This window comes from Propithecus coquereli, unplaced genomic scaffold (genome assembly GCF_000956105.1).
Source record: "Propithecus coquereli isolate 6110/MARCELLA unplaced genomic scaffold, Pcoq_1.0 Scaffold14, whole genome shotgun sequence".
In the NCBI taxonomy this organism is placed as follows: Eukaryota; Metazoa; Chordata; class Mammalia; order Primates; family Indriidae; genus Propithecus; species Propithecus coquereli.
Genome location: NW_012138302.1, coordinates 13,526,665 through 13,550,020, shown reverse-complemented (window position 1 = coordinate 13,550,020; position 23,356 = coordinate 13,526,665). Strand labels below are relative to the sequence as shown.

General features: G+C 53.0%; 1 protein-coding gene across 1 annotated transcript in view; it reads left to right on the top strand.

The window, feature by feature from the left end:
- The first annotated feature begins 285 nt into the window (after positions 1–285).
- Positions 286–23,356, top strand: part of ACOT11 (acyl-CoA thioesterase 11) — a 48,648-nt gene continuing 25,577 nt past the window's right edge. The window contains exon 1 of the mRNA XM_012639458.1: positions 286–328. Coding sequence (XP_012494912.1) covers positions 296–328 — 33 coding nt within the window. The 5' untranslated portion in view covers positions 286–295. The remainder of the gene's footprint in view (positions 329–23,356) is intronic.

Sequence of the window (23,356 nt, the reverse complement as noted above, 5' to 3'; positions counted from 1 at the left end):
GTGGCCCAGCTGGCAGCCTCTGTCCTTCCTCTCCGGCCGGCGGGCACAGGAGTCTTTGGTGCGGGGCTCCTGGGAGAAGTGGGGCAGAGGGCCGTGTCAGGACAGGTGGACACGGGGTGAAACAGCTGGCTCCGGAGGGCGGGAGCCCAGGGAGGAGGAGGGGCAGGAGGAGAGGCCCACAGTTCTTCTGGAGCCAGGCCCGGCTGTTGCTCAGGTGACCAGCGTCGTCTCTGGGAGGGCGCTGCTTCCCACCGCCGTCCTGACACAGCTAGCCGACCCGCCCGCTGCAGCCACGATGATCCAGAATGTGGGAAGTCACCTGCGGAGGGTATGGTGGGCCGGGGCGGGTCTGCGGCCAGGGGGAGGGCCCCGGAGGCTGGGGACGCAGAGGAGATTGATGTTTCCGTTTTAAGTCAGAAGCCCTGCATCTTCTCTCTCACTCTCCCGGGCCATTTTCTAGCTCTCTTTGGAAGAGAAATCGCAGACCCTGGGCTGGTTCCTTGTAAGCAGCTGTCCCCAACAAGCCAGGGGCTTAGATTCCCCCAGGGACCGCCTGTGCCGGGGAATCACCTTCAGCAAGTTCGTGGCTTCTGGAATTCTGTTCTGGGGGTGTGTTTCTCTCCACAGGCTTCTGTGCGTGTTTCTGCTGGGCGTCTGAGCTGGCGGCTCTGTGGTGTTCACCCTCCCAGCTCAGGCTGACGGCCGTGGAGCTGGCGCAAGTTGCAGAGTTGCGGGGTGAGGTGTGCGTGCGAGTGAGTGTGTGTAACAGGCGAGGCAGGGTTCCTGGGGACCCGTGCCTCTTGGAGAGGGCAAGTGTGAGACCACGTGAGGGCTGTGGAAAGGTGTCATGCACAGCGACCTTGAAGAGAACTTTTCCCTGGAACCTCCTAACAGGGACTTTGGAGCTGAGATTAGGTGCTGAGGCGCACGGCAGCCCCAAGTGTGGCGGGGGCCTTTGATCTGGTGAATGGGGACCAGCTCAGGACAGACTGGCAGGCGTTGTGCTGGGTGTAGAGTGGCTGCTCTCTGAGGACGTTTTCAGGAAAAACCTTTTTTTTTTTTTTATTTCAGGGTATTATGAGGGTACAAACATTATGGTTACATTTTATGTCTTTGCCTCACCTGAGCTAGGGTTAAAGGCATGCCCTTCCCCCCTACAATGCTCCCCGTGTCCTTTAGTTGCGCGTTTACCCTCCCCATCCCCCTAATCCCTGGAGAGTATTTCTGCCATGTGATCACCCTAGTGTTGATCAGTTAGTACCAATTTGATGGCGAGTACAAGTGGAGCCCATTCTTCCGCTCTTGTGGTGCCTCACTTTGGATAATGGGCTTAAGTTTAATCCAGGAAAGTGTAAGAGGTTCTAGATCATTGTCGTTTCTTATGATTGAGTAATATTCCGTTGTATACATATACCAAATTTTAATAATCCAGGAAAAACCTTTTTAAAAGGGGCTGGGCAAGTAAGGACGTGTCTTATCCATCCCCCCCTCCATCCGGACAGCCTCCACTCGACTCAGCACCCTCCCCTGGTCCGGCACAACTCGTCCTCCCTGGCTCCCCTGCCCCCCATGATGGCTACCTTCAGTACGACCTTCACAATCCTCACGTGATACAAAAGGACCTTGGTGATCTGGCCCCTGCCCACGCCTCCCTCCTCATCCCAGCATCCCCACCCCTGTGTGATCTCCGCAGCAGCCAGGCGGACTGCTTTCCGCTGCCTCAGTGCACCGCCTTTGCTCTCCCCTCTGTGCTGTTGTACCTGTGCCCTCTGCCAGAGCTGCCCCCAGCCTCCCGTGCCTCCCCTGACCTGTCTCCCCGGCAAGTTCCCTCTGAGCCCTCGGGTCTCAGCTCAGATGCCGTCTCCTCTGGGAAGGCTTCCCAGATGTACCATGGTGCCATGAGCCCCCACGTCAGTCCCTTCTCACGCCTCGCGCCGGATTGTGTGCTCGACTTGCACGTCCCTCTCTCCCGCCAGCCGGTGAGCCCCACGAGGCTGCGCTTGTCGAACTCAGCACAGGGATGGTGTGGCCAGGGCCCAGGGCATGCCTAATGAATGAGTGGGAACAGGCAGCTTCTCCAGGAGGCTGGGGGTGGGACCTGGGTAGCAGGCCCACTTGCTCTTGTAACCTGAGCGCAGGGCAGAGAGTGTCTTCCAGGTGGGTGGGGCTGCCCGTGTCTTCTCTTGTGCCCCGAGGTGCTTAAACCTTCATGACTCTTACCCCGTTAATCTTCATCAGTAACTGGGGGCAAGGCAGTGGGCGAGGGACTATGCTCATCACAACTTAACAGAGAGCAGTAGTAACAAATCCTCGTGTAGCTCTGACCATGCTAGACACCATGCCAGATTCTTTGCATGTGTTAACTCATTCAGTTCTCTATGAGGTAGGTGAGTCATCATGCCCATATCCCAGACAAGGAATCTAAGACTCAGAGAGGGTGAGTGACTTGCCCAAGATGACACTGGTAGGAAGTGGCAGAGCTGGGATTCGAACTCAGCTGTCCAGCTGCAGAGTTTGAGCTCTTAAGGAACCTGAGTCTCAGCCAGATGAAGGCCCAGAAGTGGGAGTCCAGCCCATGTGTCCCGACCCCAAGCCCAGTTGGCATTCAGCTTCCCTGCACTGCCTCCATGGAGTCTGGGGTGGAGGTGGGGCTCATGAGGACACAAGTGACCTCATGTCAGCTAAGAACACTCTGGCCTTGATTGCCACCTTTGGACCATTGCCTGGATGGCAGATGTCCTTGGATTTCCCTTGCTTCCTCTTAGATTCCCTTAGTCCCTCTGGAATATAGGAGGGTTTGAGAACATTTTCTGGTTTGGTACCAAAGTTGTTTTTTTTGAGACAGGGTCTTGCTCTGTCGCCTGGGCTAGAGTGCAGTGGCATCATCATAGCTCGCTGCAACCTCAAAGTCCTGGGCTCAAGTGATCCTCCTGCCTCAGCCTCCTAAGTAGCTGGGACTACAGGCATGTGCTACCATGCCTGGCTAATTTTTCTGTTTTTTGTAGAGATGGCGTCTCGCTATGTTGTCTGGGCTTGTCTTAAACTCCTGGGCTCAAGCAATCCTCCTGTGTTGGCCTCCCAAAGTGCTGGATTACAGGTGTGAGCACCTAGCCCGAAAGCTGTTTTTGACAAAAAGCAAGCAAACCAAAAATCCCCACCAAACTGTCTTCGCTGGGGACTGAAGAGAGCCAGGGAACAGGTGCGGGGGCTGGGGGTCTCAGATAATCCACAGGCTCTGCTTTGCATGGTTTGGGCGCCTTTTTCAGTGTCCTGTGACACTGCGGACAGAGTGAGCATTGGAGTCTGACGGTTCTGGCTCCTACTCGCCACTGGGTACCCAGCAAGCACTCGGCATACGCGAGCCAGCGAGTGAATGAACGAAGCGGTGAGTCTGCTGCCAAGCTGGGGGGTGGGAGGGGTGCTGCGTGCCTGTCTGGTGGTGCTGGAAAGATGTCCGTGTCCTGTCTCAGTCCTTGCCTCTCCCAACAGAGCTGTCTTCTCCTTTCCCCATCCGAGGCGTTAATCTACACTGAGTACTGAGTGCTGCACTCCTGAGCTGGCAGGGACCTGCTGGTGCCCTAGTGGGAGGCTGCTGGGGCTCCTGGGGAATCTGAGAACCTCTGCTCAGCCTAAGTTCTAGCGCGGCCTAGGTCCACTCCCAGTGGGACTCAGGAGCTGTTGATTTTACTCCAGAAAAGGTGATGGGGCTGTTTGTCCCAGCTCCCCACCACCGGCAGGGTGGTGGAAGATCAGAAACAGCTGAGTGTCTGTGCACGTGCTCACGCTGCTCCAGACTGAACCTGAGGACAGCTGGAGGGCTCCTCCCCACCCCCCCAACCTCCCCAGCCTCATTGGGGTCCAGCCCAGAGTGTGGGGAGGTTTGGAGTACAACAATGGGATTAGAATCTTATGTTCATCCCGTTAGTCATGGTGCGACCTTGGACCAGGGATTCCCCACTCTGAGCCTCAGTGTGCTGGGTGATCGCTGGGGTCCCAGCCGGCCTGGACATCCTGGGGTCTGGATGTTTGTGGAGGTTTGTACACCACTTTGAGGTTGGTCCTGCCGATGAAAGGCAGGGGCCCATCTCCCTGGAAGGCCCCACTGTGTGTTTGCGGGGGAGACGTGGATAGAAAATGATGTGCCTATCTATAGTAGGAGCAAAAAAACTGCTGAATGAATGAGTCATGATGGGTGCTCAGAAGGGGGCTGAGGTGGTCCGGGAAGGCTGCCTGGAGGAAGAGGTGAGCTGCTTGAACACTTAGCGGCAGCCTGTTCAGGAGCCACATATGAACCCTTCTCAGCCATGGGCAGACACCCTTAGTCTGGAGGGTATCTGGAGTACTCTCCTAGATCTTCTTTTCAATTAAAAATATTTTTTATTTTGTTTTTTAAATTGATAGATAACATGTTCATATCATGTATAACATGATGTTTCGAAGTATATATACATTACGGAATGGTTAATTCTAGCTACTTAACAAATGCGTTACCTCACATGGTTTTCACTTTTGTGGTGGTAGCACATAACAGCCACTCTCGTTACACTTTTCAAGAATACAATGTCATCATTAACTGTAGTCACCTTGCCGTACAGTCAATCTCTTGAAATATATTCCTCCTACCTAACCATAATTATGCGCCCTCCACCAAGATCTCCCCCCTCCCCCAGCAGCCCCAGCCCCTGGTACCCACCGTTATACTCTCCACTTCTAGAAGATCAACTTGTTAAGATTCCTGCATGAGTGAGGTCATGTAGTATTTATCTGTGCCTGGCTTATGTCACCTACTAATGTCCTCCAGGTTCATCTGTGTTGGTATGAATGGCAGGATTTCCTTCTTTTTTATAGCTGGATGTTCCTTGTGTATATCGTGTTACACAAGGCTATTCCTTGTGTGTATGTACCACGTTTTCTTTATCCGTTCATCTGTCGAGGGACACTTAGGTTGATTCCGTATCTTGGCTATTGTGAATAATGTTGGAATAAACATGGGACTGCAGATAGTTCTTTGACATACTGATTTCATTTCCTTTGGATATATATACCCAGACGTGAGCTTGCTGAATCATATGGTAGTTCTATTTTTAATGTTTTGAGGAACCTCCATACTGTTTTCCATAGTGGCTGTACTAATTTACATTCCCACCAACAGTGTAAAAGCGTTCCCTTTCTCCACATCCTCACCAACACATGCTATCTTTTGGTTTTTGATGATAGCCATCCTAACTGGAGTGATGTGATATCTCATTGTGGTTTTGGCATTTCCCTGATGATTAGTGATGTGGAGCATTTTTTCATATACCTGTTGGCCATCTGTATGTCTTCTTTTGAGAAATGCCTATTTAGGTCTTTTGCCTGTTTTTTAATAGCATGTTTTTGGTTTTTTTTTTTTGCAATTAAGTTGTTGAGTTCCTTGTATATTTTGGATGTTAACTCCTTGTCAGATGTATAGTTTGCAAATATTTTCTCCCATTCTGTAGGTTGTCTCTTCACTCTGTTGATTGTTTCCCTTGCTGTGCAGAAGCTTATTAGTTTGACATAATCCCATTTGCCTATTTTTGCCTTTGTTGCCTGCTTGTGAGGTCATATTCCAAAAGTCATTGTCCAGACCTATGTCATGAAGCGTTTCCCTTATATTTTCTTCTAGTAGTTTTAGAGTTTTGGGTCTTCCATTTAAGTCTCTAATCCACTTTGAGTTGATTTTGTATCTGGTGAGAGATAAAAGTCGAATTTCATTCTTCTGCATGTGGATATCCGGTTTTTCCAACACCATTGAAGAGACTGTCCTTTCCCCAATGTGTGTTTTGGCACCTTTGTTGAAAATCAGTTGGCTGTAAATGTGTGGATTTATTTCTGGGCTCTCTATTCTGTTGCAGTGGTTTGTGTGTCCACTTTTATGCCGGTACCATGCTATTTTGGTTACTACAGCTTTGTAGAATATTTTGAAATCAGGTAGGGTGATACCTCCAGCTTTATTCTTTTTGCTTAAGATTGGTTTGGCTACTTGGGGTCTTTTGTTGTTCCATACAAATTTAGGATTGTTTTTTCCGTTTCTTTGAAGAATGTCATTGGAATTTTAATAGGGATTACATTAAATCTGTAAATCGCTTTGGGTAGCATGGACATTTGAACAATATTGGCCAGGTGCAGTGGCTCATGCCTGTAATCCCAGCACTTTGGGAGGCCGAGGAGGGAGGATTGCTTGTGGTCAGGAGTTCAACACCAGCCTGGGCAACATAGCAAGATCCTAGCTCTGTAAAACATAAAAAAATTATCTGGGCATGGTGGCATGCGCCTGTGGTCCCAGCTACTCGGTAGGCTGAGGTAGGAGGATGGCTTGAGCCCAGGAGTTTGGGGCCGTGGTGAGCTATGATCTCACCACTGCACTCTAGCCTGGGTGACAGAGTGAGACCCTATCTCTAAAAAAATAAAAAAACAATTAAAAAAAATGAAACGGAGACAGAGAGCTTAAGTAACTTGCCTGAGGCCACACAGCTAGTAAATGGCATTGCTGAGACTAAACTCAGGCTGTCTGGAGAACAGAGAAGTGTGAGAGGATGGTGAGAGAGGTCGGGGGAGACCTCTGAGCGAGCAGGAAACAGCTAAGCACTAGCTACTGAGAAGAAGGCAGCCATGGGAGGATCTGGGGGGAGAGCATTTTAGGTGGAGGGAACAGCATTTGTTTGCAGGCTCCTGGGTAGGAGGGCTTGGTGCATCTGAGCTGCTGCAGAGGGGCCCACGTGACTCGGAGCGGAGTGAGCAAGGGGCAGAACAGCTGCAAGAGGCTGAGATGAGGCTGCGAGGTGCAGCAGGCTGGGGGACCAGGCCTCGTAAGCTGAGTTCGGGGTTTGGAGTGCTATGAGTTGCGTGGTCCTGCCCACTAGGCTATGCGTTCCGTGAGGGCTCTCTGGCCCCAGGCTTAGTGCCAAGATGTGCAGTCCCTGCACACCGAGCTCAGCAACCCAAGGAAACACATCATCGTGGCTCCTCCTCTCTGAATGGCCAGCACCTTGACAGTCCCAGCTGCCTTCCCATTCACCCCCTGAGTCACAGATGGTACCAATGGTGCAGATGAGGCACTGAGAGGTGAGATGATGGCCTGGGCTCATACAGCTGACAAGAGACTCAGAGCCCCCACTTGCTGGGCTGGGACCCCTTTTCCATCCCTTGTCTTGGCCAGGGAGCCATCTGGAACCTCTGTGCACTGCCGCGTGAGGACCCACCCCTTCCCAGCCTTCTGTGCCTGCCCTCATGTAGTGCAGATGCGAGGTGGCCCTGCCACACACACATCCAGGGTCTAGGGCAGGCCGCACCACTGCCTCTCGCCTGTGCCTTGGGTGGCGGCAGGGCCAAGCCCTTAGAGGGCTGCTCACTGCTCTGCTGGACAGTGGGAAGGATCCAGAGGCTGGCCTTAGAGACGCTGACTCACTTTGCCTCTGTAGGCCTGTTTCCTCATGTGAACCAGGTCTGTTCCTGCTGAATCACTGGCAGGATTAGAGACACTGAAGAAATGTACAACTTGGCACATAATTGGCCGTGGTAAATATTCCTTCCTTTCTTTTCATCTCATGTGGGCTTCAGTTTTCTCAGTGGCTCAGTGGCAGGGTCAGTTGGTCAGAGGAGATGGTAAAAGCAAGCTTTTCTGTTGAGTACTACCCTGACCTACTAAGTGTCAGGCATATTTAAACTTCCCAACAGCTTTGCAAGGCTGCTGGAATTCATCTGGCTTTACGGATGAGAAAACCAAGGCTCTGGCATGAGGTCACTTTGATCTAGTTAGAGAATTCAAAGGCTTGTCTGTCCCCAAGCACCAGCTGGGCAAGGGCCCTGGACGATGTGGCTTCTTTCCTTGTCCTGGACTGACCTGGCTAAGAAGAGGAACTGACACCTCTGTCTTGTGCCTGCTCTGTCCTGGGGCTCCAGGGACAGATGGTGCTGCTGGCTGGGTCCTCTGCCAACTCCCCGGCTGAAGGCCTGTGTGCTCCTGCCATTCCTGGGAACAACCTCCCAGGTAGGAGGTGGCATCCAGCCACTGATGTAAAGGATCAGCATCTGGCATTTTGGGGACACAGGGATGAGCCAGACTAGAACTGTCCACAGGTGCTCCCAGGCTGATGGAGAGACAGAGAGAGTTACAAACCAGCCATGGCAGCACAGCGTGGCCAGGCTGTGACAGAGGGAAACCTTGAGGTAGCTGCTAACCAGCCTGTAGGTCAGGGCAGGCTCCCTGAAGGAGGTGATGAGTTAGCTCGGCCTTGAAAGCTTTTCTGGGTTAGGAAGCATGGTCCAGGCAGATGCACCTGTATGTGAGAGGTGGGAAAGAGCCAGCTCCACAAGGAAATGATGAGGGAATTTGGCAGTGACCTCTGAGGACACTCTCCCTGGCCCCTTCATCCACGTAATACGTACATCCTGCCTGATGCTGCTTCAGAAATCATTCATTAACTAATTAATGTCAACAGACATGAGTTATTAAGCATAGTTTTGGAGAGGCAGAGCAGCGAGTGGAAGTAGCTTTGGTGGTGAGAAAAGCAAAAGCTTGGCTCGTCATTCCCTGGCCGAGTGCCCCTGGGCAAGTCCTTTAGATAACTCCAGCGTGGGTTCCCTTTTCTGTGCAAGAGGGACCATTGTCCCTCCCAGGGTTTTGTGAGGATTAAGTGATACTATGCATGCAAAGCCATTATATAATGCATATGTAAAGGGCCTGAAACATAGTAGACGCTCACAAACCTAGGGTAAGGCACTGGGACTCCAGAGAGAGTGTGACCTGGCCCCTGTCCTCAAGGAGTCGCTTATCTTCTCATGTGTGCACCCACTTTACAGTCTAGGAAGCGCTGTACGTGCCTGACCTTGTGTGGTTGTCCAGAAGCCCAGCGAGTCACAGGCCGGCGAGCAGCACCTACGCTGTGGCCCGGGGGCGACCATCGGTCAGGATGCTCGCGGGGGGCCGCTGTGCTGGATGTCAGGTCTCTCCACTCCTTGGCATTGCCCTATTTGTGACCTGTGATCTGCTCTGGGGGTGTGGCCCTGGACTCGGTCAGAGGTTGGGAAGGGGAGTGGCCCTGGAGCCTTCCTAAAGCAGCCTCTGGTTTCCAGCAGGACTCCTGGGCTGAGCCGGACCAGGTGGGTCTAAACTTGCTTTTGCTCCCTTAGGGAGGGTGTGGAGAGACCCAGCTCCTCTTCTTTCTTCTCAGGAATGCAGCCCCTGAGCAGTGAGTATAAAAATGGGAGGTCGGGAGCCAGAAGACTGGCTTGTTCTTGACGAGCCCTCTTCCCCGGTCCTGTCACTCAAGCCTGCTTTGTGCCAGGCAGTTACCACCATACTGGCATTTACACAGAGAAGGCAAGTTTTAACAGAGCAAGCGGTGTGCCTACAGGCTTTGAGGGCAGGGGCACAGGGAAGGGGCGGGCAGAAGAGGAAGGGGCCCAAGGGTCAAATGGCTTTTCCCCTCCCTGAAGGGAGCCAGAGGGGGAAGAGCACAGCATGGCTCCCAGCACCCCTCCACCCCACCCCAAAGGCCTCTTGGACCTCTGAGTCTTCCTGGTCCCACCTTGCCCTTGCTTTTGAAGATAAAAGTAGAGCTTCAGGTGGCAAGGCGAAGAAAAGGCGTGTCTATCTCATTGGCAAACCGGTTCTCAGCCAGGCCCTCCTCTGGCTGGGGAGTGGTGGCTGTGATGTACCAGTGCGCCGGGGTGGGGGGGCCGGGGGGGCCTTCACCTGGGAGACCTCACAGCCCAGGTGGGATCCACAGGTCAGAGACCGGCTCCCCAGTGAGCTCTTTTCCGTATTGCCTAAGGCAGGATTGCGGGGAGGCAACTGATATGGGTGCCCAAAGTGGCAGGCTCTTTCTCAGAGGCCCCGTGGGCTAGGGGATCTGATCTCCTTCTGGCCGGTGTCCCCCCGTGGCACCCCCTCCAGGCTCCGAAGTCAGAAGGACCCAAGTCCAATCTCCACTTTGCCTTTTGCTAGCCAGGCGTCCTTGGGTGGACCCTTCCTTGTTCCTTGTTCCAAGTTTCCTTTTCCTCATCTGCAAAATGAAGAGCGAGGCTTCCTGCTTCAGAGTGGAGCTGAGAATTAAAGGACCCCCCAAGGACTAGGCCTGGCACACAGTAGGTGCATAATAAATGGTAACCATAGATTTCTTTTTCTTTTTCTTTTTTTTTGGAGACAGAGTCTCGCTCTGTTGCCCAGGCTGGAGTGCAGTAGCATCATCATAGCTCACTGCAACTTCAAATTCCTGGGCTCAAGCGATCCTCCTGCCTCAGCCTCCCAAGTAGCTGGGACTACAGGCTCATGCCACCACGCCTGACTAATTTTTCTATTTTTTTGTAGAGATGGGATCTTGCTCTTGCTCAGGCTGATCCTGACCTTGAGTGAACCTCCAGCCTTGGCCTCCCAGAGTGCTAGGATTACAGGCGTGAGCCACCACGCCTGGCCACAGCCATAGATTTCTTAAAAGGGATCTTTTAGTTTCTGGGAAAGCAAACTGGGACAGCCCCTGTCCTGTAGGCAGTTCTCTGGCTCAGTGGGGCCCCTCCTACTGGCGCTATCCCACTAGCTCCAATATCTCCTACCCTCTAGGCAAACAAACCCCTCCCCTGTCTCTATGTCCCTGTCCAACTACTGCCTTGTTTCTTTGCTACCCTTTCCCACAAGAATTTTCTTTTTTTTTTAAGTCTTTGTTAATTTTTTTTTTATTATTTTAAAATTTTATAAAAAAAAAAAATTTTTTTTGAGACAGACTCTCACTCTCTTGCCTGGGCTAGAATGCCATGGGTCAGTCTAGCTCACAACAACCTCAAACTCCTGGGCTCAAGTGATTCTCCTGCCTCGGCCTCCCAAGTAGCTGAGACTATAGGCATGCGCCAGCATGACTGGCTAATTTTTTCTATATATTTTTAGCTGTCCAAGTAATTTCTTTCTATTTTTGGTAGAGATGAGGTCTCGCTCTTGCTCAGGCTGGTCTCAAACTCCTGAACTCAAGCAATTCTCCCGCCTCAGCCTCCCAGAGTGCTAGGATTACAGGCGTGAGCCACCGCGCCTGGCCTCCCACAAGAATTTTGGAAAGAGATTTCTGTGGTTTCTATTTCTACGTCCTTTCCTCTCATCCTTTCCCTAATTCACTCTGACTGAACTCTCTTTCCCCTCCCTTCCTCCCTCTTCCTGAAGTAAAATCTGGGGATAGCTTCTCTCCCTGTGGCCTTGACTCAGTGTGCTTGCACCAGCAGGGCCCTTTTCTCTGGAGAGCCACCCTCTCCTGGGTCCTACCGTTTCACTGACCACTCCCTCTCCGACTCCTTTGCAGGCTCCTCCTCTGCACACGGCCTCTAAATGCGACAGTGTCATATCTCTGTCCATACTCTTTCCCTGGATGAGGTCTGTTCCAGGTACCATGGCTGCATAACAAATACCCCCAAACTTAGTGGCTTAAAGCAACAACCGTTTTATTATATCTTGTGGTTTTGTGGGTCAGGGCAGGGCTTGGCTGGGTGATTCTTCTGCTCCATGTGGCATTGATCGAGGTTACCTGGTGGTATTTAGCAGACAGAGGACCTGACCCTGGGGATCTGAGATGGCTTCACTGGCACCTTGGTGGGGACGGCTGGAAGGTTGGGCTTAGCTGGGACTGTCATTCAGAGCACCCGTATGTGGCCTCTTCAGTATGACCGTCTCAGGGTAGTCAAATTTCCTACGTGACTACTCCACCAGAGCAAGAGTTCCAAGAGGCCTGGGTGGAAACTGCAAGTCTTCTCGTGATCTAGTCCCAGAGTCACTCACTGAAATGTCACTAAAGGTGATTCAGATTCAAGGGGAGGAGGTTAGACTCTACCTTTCCAGGGGAGGAGCAGCCAAAAATGGCAGCATTCTTTAACCTACCACAAGGTCGCAAAATCCTGTGGCTCTTAAATACCCATATATCGTGGTGTCTCCAGGGGTAGCCTCTTCTCCAGTGAGCTCCAAACTTGAACTCCTCGATATTTCTAAATGTTTAATAGGTCTCACAAATTCTCGATTCTGCCCCTGCTTATTTCTCCACTGGTCTTCCCCAGCTCTGTAACCAGTACCACCACCTGCACCAGTCATTCATTCAAAGCCTGGTGCTTCTTTCTCTCAGTGCCCCTGAGGCCAGTGGCTCTCTGAGGAGTCTGCCTGTGCTACTGTCTCGTCCTGAAGTCCATCTCCACACAAAAGCAGAGTGATCTCACGATGTAGGTCAGATCACCTCCTGCCTGCTTCATGCCTCCGGCTCTTCCCCTCACACCTGGAGTACAATCCAAGCCCCACTGGGACCTACAGAGGGCCCTGTCTGCTCTCCCGACACAGCCCTGCTCTTCCTCTGACAGCCAAGCTGGTCCCTGCCCCTCCTTGGGGTCTTGCATCCTCTGTTTCTGATAACATCTTTCACTCTCTAAAATGGTCTTGTTCCTTTTTGTTTATTGTCCATCCATGAGAGCAGAGACTGTCCTGTTTCATGCTGTGTTCCCAGCACCTGGAAGAAATGAATGGGAGTTTTAAGAAAGACTGATGGTGACCCCCAGCCAGAATCAGCCCCTTTCTGGCCCTATGCACCCCGTGGGGTCTTGGTTTTGTGCCTTACTAGCCCTCCTCCTGTCCTCTGAGCCAGCCAGCCCTCCCATTTGCAGCCAGAGGCACAACACCAAGGTCACACACAGTCCGGCCCCTCCCTGTCCCTGCTGCAGCCTGGTTGTCCTGGGTGCCCCCTGCTCTCTCTGTCCCCATCTTCACAGGACTGGGCCTCATGCTGCCTGCAGAATCCCAGCCTAGGTCTGTGTCCTCCCTGCCAGGGAGTCATTCCTTCCCTAAACACACCCCCTCCTGTCCCCACCCCCAACACAGGTGAAGCCTACAGCAGCCACAGGGTGCCCAGTTGGTCACAGCAGAGTTGTCACTGTTGAGTTTGAGGACAGATAAAATCATGAGGCTGTTTTCACATAAACAACTATTAAGCTAGAGCCATCCCAGCATGCATACAACTTAAGGTGACAGCAACAGAAAACCTGCATGCAGGCTGATGGAATGAGTCTTTTTCATTTTCATCTGCTTGGTTTTATGTTCATATGTTACAACTGTTCAGATGGCCACTTAGGACCAGGTGTGTTTTCCATGCAGCCATTTGAGTGAATGTTGAACGGAGCAGGCAAATGTGTATGTACTCCTGGAGGACAACTCTCAAGTTCACTTTAACACGTTTTTACTGTGCATCCACAATGTTCTGGGCGTGTGCAATGCAAAATACGCAAAACATGTCTGCTCCTGTCCCAGGGGTCTCCTCCCGTGTGCTGGTGTATCTTGTTCTTAGTGAACCGGAGCTGGTTTCTAGTGATCGCTGCCGGTTTCTAGTGATCGCTGCCTTCGATTCCAAGACTCCATTTCCTTCGTGAGGCGCCTTGAGCCTCTCAGGGGCCTGGGAAAGAGAAGCTTTCCCAGCAGTATCGAGTCTGGCTGGACTGCGCGTGGACCTCTGTGGGAGTGCCACAGACTCCGTCCTGCTCGACCTCTTGATCCTTGGCTGAAATGAAGCCCTAGTAGGAGGCAGAGTGCGGTTCGACTGGCAGTGCTGGGAGGGAAGGTGAATGTCATTGTCACAGCCCGGGCTGACGGGCCTTGTCTGACTCCCACTGCTCTGCAGAGGCCACCTGGCCAGTCACAGAGGACGTCTTTTACCCCTGTGACCCGTGCAGGCCCTTCCTTGCTGCTTCCCGGGTCTTTCTATAATACAAGGCCTTGGCTTTTTAACAACACAATGAGCTGCAGTTTGGGGGCATTTCCTATGGGTCGCATCCTGCTCCTAGCACTTTACACGTATAATCTCACTGCATCCTTACTACGATTTTTTTTTAGAGACAGGGTCTCGCTCTGTCTCCCAGGCTGGAGTGCGGTGGTGCGATCCTAGCTCACTGCAGCCTCAAACTCCTGGGCTCCAGTGATCCTCCCACCTCAGCCTCCCGAGTAGCTGGGACTATAGGTGTAAACCACTGCACCTGGCTTTTACTATGATATTCCCATTTTATAGATGTGGAAAGTGAGGTTCAGAGAGGCTGAAGCAAACGGCTTAGGGTTATCCAGCCAGGCAGAGGCAGGGCCAGGATCCAGCGCAGTCTGAGTCTGTCAGGCCTCGCAGCCACCCTCTTGCCAGGCCCCTGTGCCTTTCTGTTTTTCTTTCTTCTCTCTCTCTCTCCACCCTTCTCATTATTTCTTCAACAAACCTTTCTTGGGCTCAGATTCCTCTGAGACAGTGTAGGAAAATGTGGAGGTGGGGTGGGCCAGGGACTGTTGCCCCGTAGACCTGCTGAGCTCGGCAGCCTCCTCCAGAGACCAGGCCGGGCCCAGCTCTGCATCTCCCAGCTCAGATGTGGCAGCCGGGCCGAGAAGCAGCCGCAGGTTGGGGTCCTGCACACAGCCCCGTTCTGAGGCCTGCTTCACTCCTCTCGCGGTGTGAGGGAGCGTGTGCAGGGGACACAGTCACAGCTCCTGCTCCCGCCACCCTGCTCTGCCTGGGAGTGGTTTCTTGAACACTTTGGGGAAAAAGGAAGAGCCGTTGTGTTGCGCGGGGGAAGCTGGGTTGGGTGGGAAGGACGAGAAGGAGCAGAGGGCAGGCCCGGGCAGGCAGGCTCTGGGCACCGTCTGCGGCCTCCGGGAGTGAGGGGGCTGCTGAGTGATGGGTGCTGCCTGAGGCGCGGGAGAAGGGACCCCACTTTCTGGGCAGGGCGAGGCCTCGGCCTCTCCCCTCAACAGAGCCGTCCTGCCCTCCCTGCAGGAGGGGCCTGCAGGGCCCTGGAGAAGCAGCTGGGGCCCTGAAGGAGGCCACTGGGCTGCTGCCGGCTTCCTGGGGCAGGAAGTCCCCGCTGTGGCCAGAGTCCCCCGCCAGGCTGTGCAGCTCAGGCCGGGGAATGTGTGCGTGGGGGAGGCCGAGAGGGGCCCCTTTCCTCCTCCCTCACTGCTCTGTGTGTGTCCCCTCTCTCCTGCTTGCTCTCTTCCCTACCAGCCTCTGTTTTCTCTCTCTGACCTCATCGTTTTTTCCGTTCCTTCTCTTCTCTTTGCCTCTTTCCTCCTCTCTCCGACTGTTTCTCCCCTCTCCCTCCTTAACTGCTCTCTCTCCTCCCATCTCTCTGTCCTCTCTCCTCTCTCCTCTCTCCCTTGCCTCCCCAGAGGGGAACTGTGACGCGGTAGCTGCTGTGCCCAGCTCCAGGATAAACGGGACTGCCTGCAGACGCCAGGACCTGGGCCCATTGCCTGGCCGCCCGTTGCCATGGCGACCTGGAGGCAGCGGCAGACAGCGGCCTTGGCTGTCTGGCAGGGAGGGCAGGAGGGCTCTGTTGAGGGGAGAGGCCGGGTCTGTCCTTCACAGCCCCAGGGGCCCTGGTATGGGGTGATTGCCTGTGAACATGGGTTCCGGGTTGGGTGCTGTCAGAGCGGCTCCACTGAGGGGCCAGATAGTGGGGGTCAGTCGCACTTGGGGTCAGACTGTCAGTGTTCTAATGGCCCTTTTCGCCACTTTCTGGGGTCTGCTGGAGGTAGGGGGGTGGGAGGTGGCAAACAGCCCCGAAGGAAGAAGCCACGGCCAGGCAGCTGGGTAGGTGGGCAGGATGGAAGAACTCAGACAGGCAGACCTGCTTTTCACTGGAGGGGTCTATGTCAGAAGGGAGTGAGCCCTCTGTCTCTGGGAGCAAGCAAGCTCACTGGAGGGAGTGTGGTAGCTGAGATTCCTACGCCTGAGGGGCCTGTCTAGTTGAATGTGAGGTTTCTTCCCATTCCCGAGAGCTGAGGATTTACAAAATACAGTTTTTAGCTCACAGAGGGCTTGCAGTTTCCTCACTGGTTGTGGCCCAGTGGGACAGTGTTCTGGAAGGTGCCTTGCCCCTCACCATGCTGGGAAGGGGTAATGATATCACGACTGTCTGCTGCAGAGGACATGAAGGTAGATGGGGAGGGAGCGTCTTGGACGTCCTGGCTCCGAGTATGGGTCCTGGCCTGGCATGCCTGGGTAAGGGCTGGTGGCTGTCACAGGTGTCTGGGATGCGGCAGCAACTATGCTGGCTGTCAGATGAGAGAGGCAGTTATAGTAAAGCGGCCAAACAGCCTCAGCCTTTGAGTTAAACATACCTGGGTTCAAGTCCTAACTCTGCCCTTTACAGGCTGCGTGATTTCGTGTGTGTATACGTATAAGTGGCTCACCCTTCCTGAGCCTCTGTTTCCCCATCTGTAAAATGGAAATACAATAATAATATTTAGCTATTAGGGCTGTGTGAAGATGAAAAGAGATAATGCATATAAAATGCTTAGCACAGCGCCTGGCGCATATTAAATACTTAAACAAGGGAGAGCCATTGTTCTCGATCTCACCTGCACACCTACCCCTGTCAATTTTATAAACGGAGGGAGCTGAACCCAGAGAGGTTAAGACACTTGCTCATGTCCCGTGGGTTGTTAGTTCTGGCCACGCTGCAGGGACTGCACCCAAACAATACAGAGAAGTGGGAGTGAGGGTGTAGGCTGAGGTTAACCCGACCCCCTGACCGCGCCCTGGCCCCTGTCCTGCAGGTTCCGGCTCCCAGCCCACACGGGGTCAGGTTCCGCACACGCTGCACAGCCCCTGCCTCCCCATGGCACAACAGCATCTCCCAGGGAGCCTCTTGTTCCGCGGCTGTCTCCCCATCTAGCCCTTGGCTCTGGTAGGCTGGGCCCACTCAGGTGTTCAGAAAGTGCTAGAATTAAAGGAGGACAGGACCACCGACCACTGCTACTTAGAAAGCCCTGTCCACATGTTTCCTCGGCACCGCAGGACAACTCTGCAAAGTGCTTGGGATCCTCCTTTCACAGATGAGGGAGCTGGTCCCTGCAGGATGCTCCCGTGTGGAATGGATGAACAACTGAATGCAGACGGGGGAAGCAAGGCCGCTCCTCTGCTGGGGGTTGGGCTGGGATTCGGATGCGGTCCACCCGACTCCAGAACCCACTGTCCCCGCAGCCTCCCTCCGCCACATTTCCGTCTCCCCAAGTGAGAAACCGAGGCTGCCTGGAGTCTGGTGGCGGTTTAGGAAAGACACATACGTCCCCACCCAGCCCAACCGCTCCATCCTCTCCAGCCTCCTCCACACGATGCTGCCTCCCCTGTGCACAGCACTTCACAGTTAGCCAGATGCCTGCAATTTTAAGGATCTTCTTTCATCGTCATGCTCGTCTTGGATGGAGATGGAGTTGGGTGCTTGTCCTTAAGGAGGAAACAACTTCTCAATAACTTGCGCAATGTCTGCCCTACTCTAAGCCCTTTCATTTAAGACCTGGGACAGAGAGCCCGTGGGTCTTGGTTTGTGCATCCACACAACTGAGCAGGGATTATCAATCTTCAAAGCCCTTCTCCTCTCACGGTGCCCAAGCAAGGGCTGCAGGGTAGACAGAGGTAGATAGGGGCGGGAGGCCTGCACCCAAGACCTGGCTCTGTGGCCCATGGCTGGGGACCTTGGGCAGGACTGGGGGCTTCTCCAGGCTCAGGTCCCCTGTGTACCTCACCAATGATAACACTTTAAATATTTGCCCATGGGTCGGATGAGATACGAGTGGGAAGGCATTCAGGAAGTGCCCTCGCCACTTGCCCAGGCCCAGTGGGCCCCTCTGGGACAGGGGCAGTTCTCAAGATGACCCTGCGGAGGATGGGTGTCAGATTTCAGACAAGGTTATTTTTACCCTTGGGGGTGGAGGGAGGCAGGTGATGTTCGGGCTCTCTGTTCTAGAATGGGGTGATGGGGCAGGGGTGGGAGCAGAGCCTCCAATGGTGAACCTTGCCTGACCTCATAGTCTACATGCTCCCTGCCTATGTGGAGTGACACTGGTGGGAATTGGGGACCCGCTGAATAAACTCATGCGTTTGGTCTGCAGTGAGCCAGGCTCTGCCCTCTGGGCCCTGTGGATGCCAGGAGGAGAGAGAGAGGGTTCCTGCTTTGTGGGTCTTCTGGTCTGGTGTCAATCAAATTCTTCCACGATTAAATGAACGTGTGACAATGGAGAGCACTGCAGAGGTGGGGTACTTGGTGCCAGGAGCCCTGAGGATGGGGAAGAGCTAATGGAGCTGAGGGATGAGCAGGGATGACAGGGGTGGTGAAACAGGAGGAGAGCTCCGGGCAGAGGGAATGGCAGGGACAAAGGCTGGACAAAGGCCGTAGGAAGTGGCATGATGCACACGAGGAATCCAAAGAAAGCCAGTGTGGCCATGTGCGTGACTCATGCCTGTAAACCCAGCGCTTTGGGCAGCTGAGGCTAGAGGATCACTTGAGGCGAGGAGGTTGAGACCAGCGTGAGCAACATAGCAAGACCTATCTCTACAAAAAACAAGAGAATTTAGCCGGGCGTGGTGGTGTGTGCTTGTAGTCCCAGCTACTGGGGAGACCGAGGTGGGAGAACCGCTTGAGCCCGGGAGTTCGAGGTTACAGTGAGCTGTGATGACACCGCTGCACTCCAGAGCCTGGCCAACAGCGTGAGGCTTGTCTCTAAAAACTAAAAATAGAAGAAAGCCAGTGTGACTGAGGTACGTGGGGTGAGCTAGCCCGGAGGTGTGGGCGGGACAGCCTTTGGCGGGGGACGGCTTGGAGACCTTGTTGAGAAATTCTTCCCATAAGCCCACCTGTCATGGCTGGAAAGAGTCCTGGAGACTATCAGTGAAATGCCCGTTTAACAGAGGAGGAAACGAAAGCCCAGAGAGCTAATAATGAAACCTACCTTTTTTTTTTTTTTTTTGAGACAGAGTCTGACTCTGTTATCCGGGCTAGAGTGCTGTGGCGTCAGCCTAGCTCACAGCAACCTCAGACTCCTGGGCTCAAGTGATCCTCCTGCCTCAGCCTCCCAAGTAGCTGGGACTACAGGCATGCACCACCATGCCCGGCTAGTTTTTTCTATATATTTTTAGTTGTCCAATTAATTTCTTTCTATTTTTAGTAGAGACGGGGTCTCGCTCTTGCTCAGGCTGGTCTCGAACTCCTGAGCTCAAACAATCTGCCCACCTCGGCCTCCCAGAGAGCTAGGATTACAGGCATGAGCCACTGCGCCCGGCCAAAACCCACCTTTTTAACAGCACTTTCCGTGTGCCAGGTACCAGGCTAAACACTGTTTTCTGCTTTCACTATCTTTTTTTTTTCCTTAAAATATAGTTGGCATTTACAATTTTATTTAACTTAAATTATCAAATTGACTTGCTATGTGTCTAAAACATTTTCTCTCAAGAATTAAAAAAATTAATTTATTGAGGTGAAATTCACATAAAATTAACCATTTTAAAGTGACCAATTCAGTGGAAAGAACACATTCGCGATGCTACGCAGCCGCCACCTCTATTAACCGTTCCCAAACCTCCCTCGCCCCAGAGTACCACAACGCTCGCTCATTAGGCGGTTTTTCCCCATTCCCTTCCCCCCTCAGCCCCTGGCAACAACCAATCTGCTTTTTGTCTCTGTGGATCTATCTGTTGTGGGTATTTCATATAAATGGAGTTATATGATATGTGACCATTTGTGTCTGGCGTCTCTCACTTAGTATGATTTTTATTTAGCTGATCTGTTTTAGCATGTATCAGCACTTCCACTCTTTTTATGTCGGAATACCATTTCATCATATGTATGTACCACACTTTGTTCATTCCTTCCTTAACGGACATTCGGACCGTTCTCACCTTTTGGCTACTGTGACCAGAGCTGCTGGGAACAGGTATTTGTTTGCGTTCCTGTTTTCAATGATCCTGGGTGTATACTAGGAGTGGAGTTGCTGGGTCGTATGGCAATTCTATGTTGAACTCTTTGACAAACTGCCAAACTGTTTTTCACAAGCGACTCAACCATTTTACATTCCCACCCGCAACGTACAAGGGTTCCGTTTTCTCCGCGTCCTTGCCAACGCGTGTTATTTTCTGTGATTTTGATTATAGTCATTTTAGTGAGTTCACTGTCTTTTAGAATCCTCACTATAACCCTACTTTCTTTTATTATCCCTATTTGATTAGGGATAATCAAATAGGGATTTGATGAGGAAACCGAGGCATAGAGAAGTGAAATAACTTGCCCGAGGTCTCCTTCAGCTTTGCGGGACGCAGCTGAACTGACAACCCAGCCGTGAGGCTCTACTCGCAGAGGAGAAACTGGGCTCCACTGAGCAAGTCTTGTCCTTAGCTTACAGTTCCCTCTGCCGCCTCCGTTCCTCACCAGACTTGGGGCCTGGGGCAGGATCGGTAGGCTGAGGCCCTCCCTGTGCTGGGAGAGCACAGAGCTGGCTTGTCAGAAGCAGGGGAAGCCCACCGCCCTCCAGGCAGCCCTGGATCAGCCTGCACCGGGCTGTGGCCACTGGCGTGGGACTCAGGCCCTGGGCTCTGTTCCCTCCGCGGTTACTGACTGGCTGTGTGACTGGGGGTAGTTTGCTTCTCTTCTCTGAGTCTCAGGGAGGAAGCTTCCCTACCTCCAAGGCCTATGGAAGGGCTATAGAATGCAGGAAACATGGGCTTAGCTGGTAGGTCTGGGATTGACTTAAACTCTACTACTTTCCAGCTTGCTCAGAAGCAGTGTTCCCTCTCTCAGCCTTGATTTATTCATGAGTAAAAGGGGTAGAATAGCAAGTGCCTGGCAGGGCAGGTACAAGAATTGCTAGGGTAATTCATATGAAAGCTGCCAGCGTAGGACCTGATGCTCACTAGGTATTCAGTGAATGTTCATCAAATGAATGGCATTTAGGAGGTGCTTACTAAAAAATACTGGTTCGGCCGGGCGCGGTGGCTCACGCCTGTAATCCTAGCACTCTGAGAGGCCGAGGCGGGTGGATCGCTCAAGGTCAGGAGTTGGAGACCAGCCTGAGCAAGAGCGAGACCCTGTCTCTACTAAAAATAGAAAGAAATGATCTGGACAACTAAAAAAAAAAATATATATATATATAAAAATTAGCCGGGCATGGTGGCACATGCCTGTATTCCCAGCTACTTGGGAGGCTGAGGCAGAAGGATCGCTTGAGCCCAGGAGTCTGAGGTTGCTGTGAGCTAGGCTGACGCCACGGCACTCTAGCCCAGGCAACAGAGCAAGACTCTGTCTCAAAAAAAAAAAAAATATTGGTTCGGTTCTCTACCCTTCCAATCCCAAATCTTGAAAAGGGTCAAGTGCTAATGCTCTCTGTAGCTAGAAGTAAAATTAGCGTGTTTGCTCTGGCGCTGGGGATCATTATGTATCTTCTGGAAAGAAGACATGATCTGATGTTATATGACCCTCAGAAACCTAGCCCGTGTCCTCCCTCCCGGCCCTCAGGCTGGCTTCGTGGACGAGTGCTCCCCCTTTTACCTGTGAGTTTGGTACTCACTGCTACCCTTTGTTGCCGTGTCTTCTGGGAACCTCAAGGCCAAACGCAGTTCTCTATGGCAGCGTCTAGATTCCTACCATGATCCTCTCCTCCCTTATTTGGTTCCTGAACTCTGTTTGCGTTTTGGTGCTCGTGCATCCTGCGTGTGTCCCGTGCGTGTGTGCAGGCTGCCTCAGAGCCTTTTTTGGGAAGAAGGCAGGGAATAGGCCCAAAGGAGAGCTTTGGAATGTTGACAAATGCTCCTGCCTTGCTGGTGGGGAAGCCACTGGGAGGCTGCCCTTGATTGTACTGGTCTCTCTGAGAGGCCTGGGCAGAGGGCTGGGGCCACCTTTGTGGGGACAGGGCGTCCAGTATGGGCAGCTCCCTCACTCTGTTCAAAGTGGCCTGGCTCAGACAGTGAGGCCTTTCATGGGGCCCAGCCCGCAGCTCCGAGGTGGGGCCAAAGGCCTCTTCTCCCTGCCCCCTCCCAGGCCTGCCTTCCAGTACCCCACACCCCTCTTGGGAGAGGCAGAGCAGGGAGGGTGGGAGCAGCAGGGACTTTGTAGTCTCGCATCCTGGATTTTAAGCCCTGCTCCACATTGCTGGCTTGTTGAATTCTCACAGAACCTCCCCAACGAGCAAATAATCTTGCCCCTCAGAGGGTTGCTGTGAGGTTCTGGTGAGCTCATGAGTAGAAAGTACTATGTAAACAGTCCACTTTCAACGACGTTTGGATCTCTCCCAGCTATATTTCTGTAGGAAGCCAAGCTCAGCATTGTAATGCTAACAGTAAGCACTCAATAAATGTTAGGGTAGGCATGTGTTAGGACCTTTATATACTTGATCTCATTGAAATTCCTCCCCCCAGTGATCCTTGGAAGGAGGTATTACAATCCCATTTTTACAGATGAAAAAATTGAGGCCCACAGAGGTCAAGCAGCTTGCCCAAGGTTACACAAGTTAGTTGGGAACTGGACTCGAACCCATGCTAGGCCGACCCCCAACACCTGTGCACAGCCTGTGTCATGTGGGTTGCTCCAGAGGTCACCCAAGCCTGCTCCTGCCCCCCAGGGCATGCGGGTCTCCTTTCGGATGGGGCCTGCAGCACTGTGGTCTCAGCCCGCTAATGGCTCTAGGCCACGCCCCTCTCCAGGAGTCTTCCACGGTTTCTGGGGACTCCTTGGCCTGGCCTCCGAGCCCCAACACTGGCCTCTCTCCTTCTGTCTCCACCTATGCAGGTATACCCAGCAAGTTCCCACCTGCTGCCCTTTGCCCGGCATTCGCATCACCTGAACCAGGGCTGTCCCCTGCTTCTCCTTTCTGCTGTTCCTTACAGCCTCTCTGCACCTCGGACCTTCCTCCTCTTTCAAGTCTCAGCTCTCAGGCCGCCCTGTCATTGATCTTTTCTTTTCTCTCTTCCACGAGCATTTATTGGGCACCCACTGTGTGCTGGGTGTGAGTCCCTATCCTGTGGGAGTTTCTATCTGATGGGAGTGGGCTTCGAGGACAGTGACTGCACAGCTTGGTCAGTGCTGTGATGGAGATGGCGAGGCTGCTGGGGCCCAGGACGTTGTAACGGTCCCTGGGAAAGAGTGAAGGAGGAGGAGGAAGGGCTAACCTAGCCACAGGGGCAGACGAAGGGATTCTAGCAGAAGCAAAACTGGTGTGGTGGAGGAACGGAGTGGAGTGAGAGCGGTGCTCCCGGGAAATGCACATGGTTTGGAGCCGGGAGAGCAGCTGCTGGGGCTAGTGGCAGGAGCAATAGTGGCTGGGCCTTGATCCTAAGAACAATGGGGAGCCATTGAGGAGTCTTGAGCAGGGGAGGTACCTGGTGAGGCTTGACCAGGTCTTCCTGAAAGGCAAGACATAGTAAGTGGTGGTTGCTGAGTTGGTAGATTTGCTTATTGGAGATCTGTCTGGTGCTGTGTGGTGGCTGAAAGAGGTAGGGAGACTGGAAGCCTGTGAAATAGCCCAGAGCCAGCAGTGCCAGGGCCTGAGCAAGCCAGGGCAGTGGGGTAGACTAAGAGTTTAAGG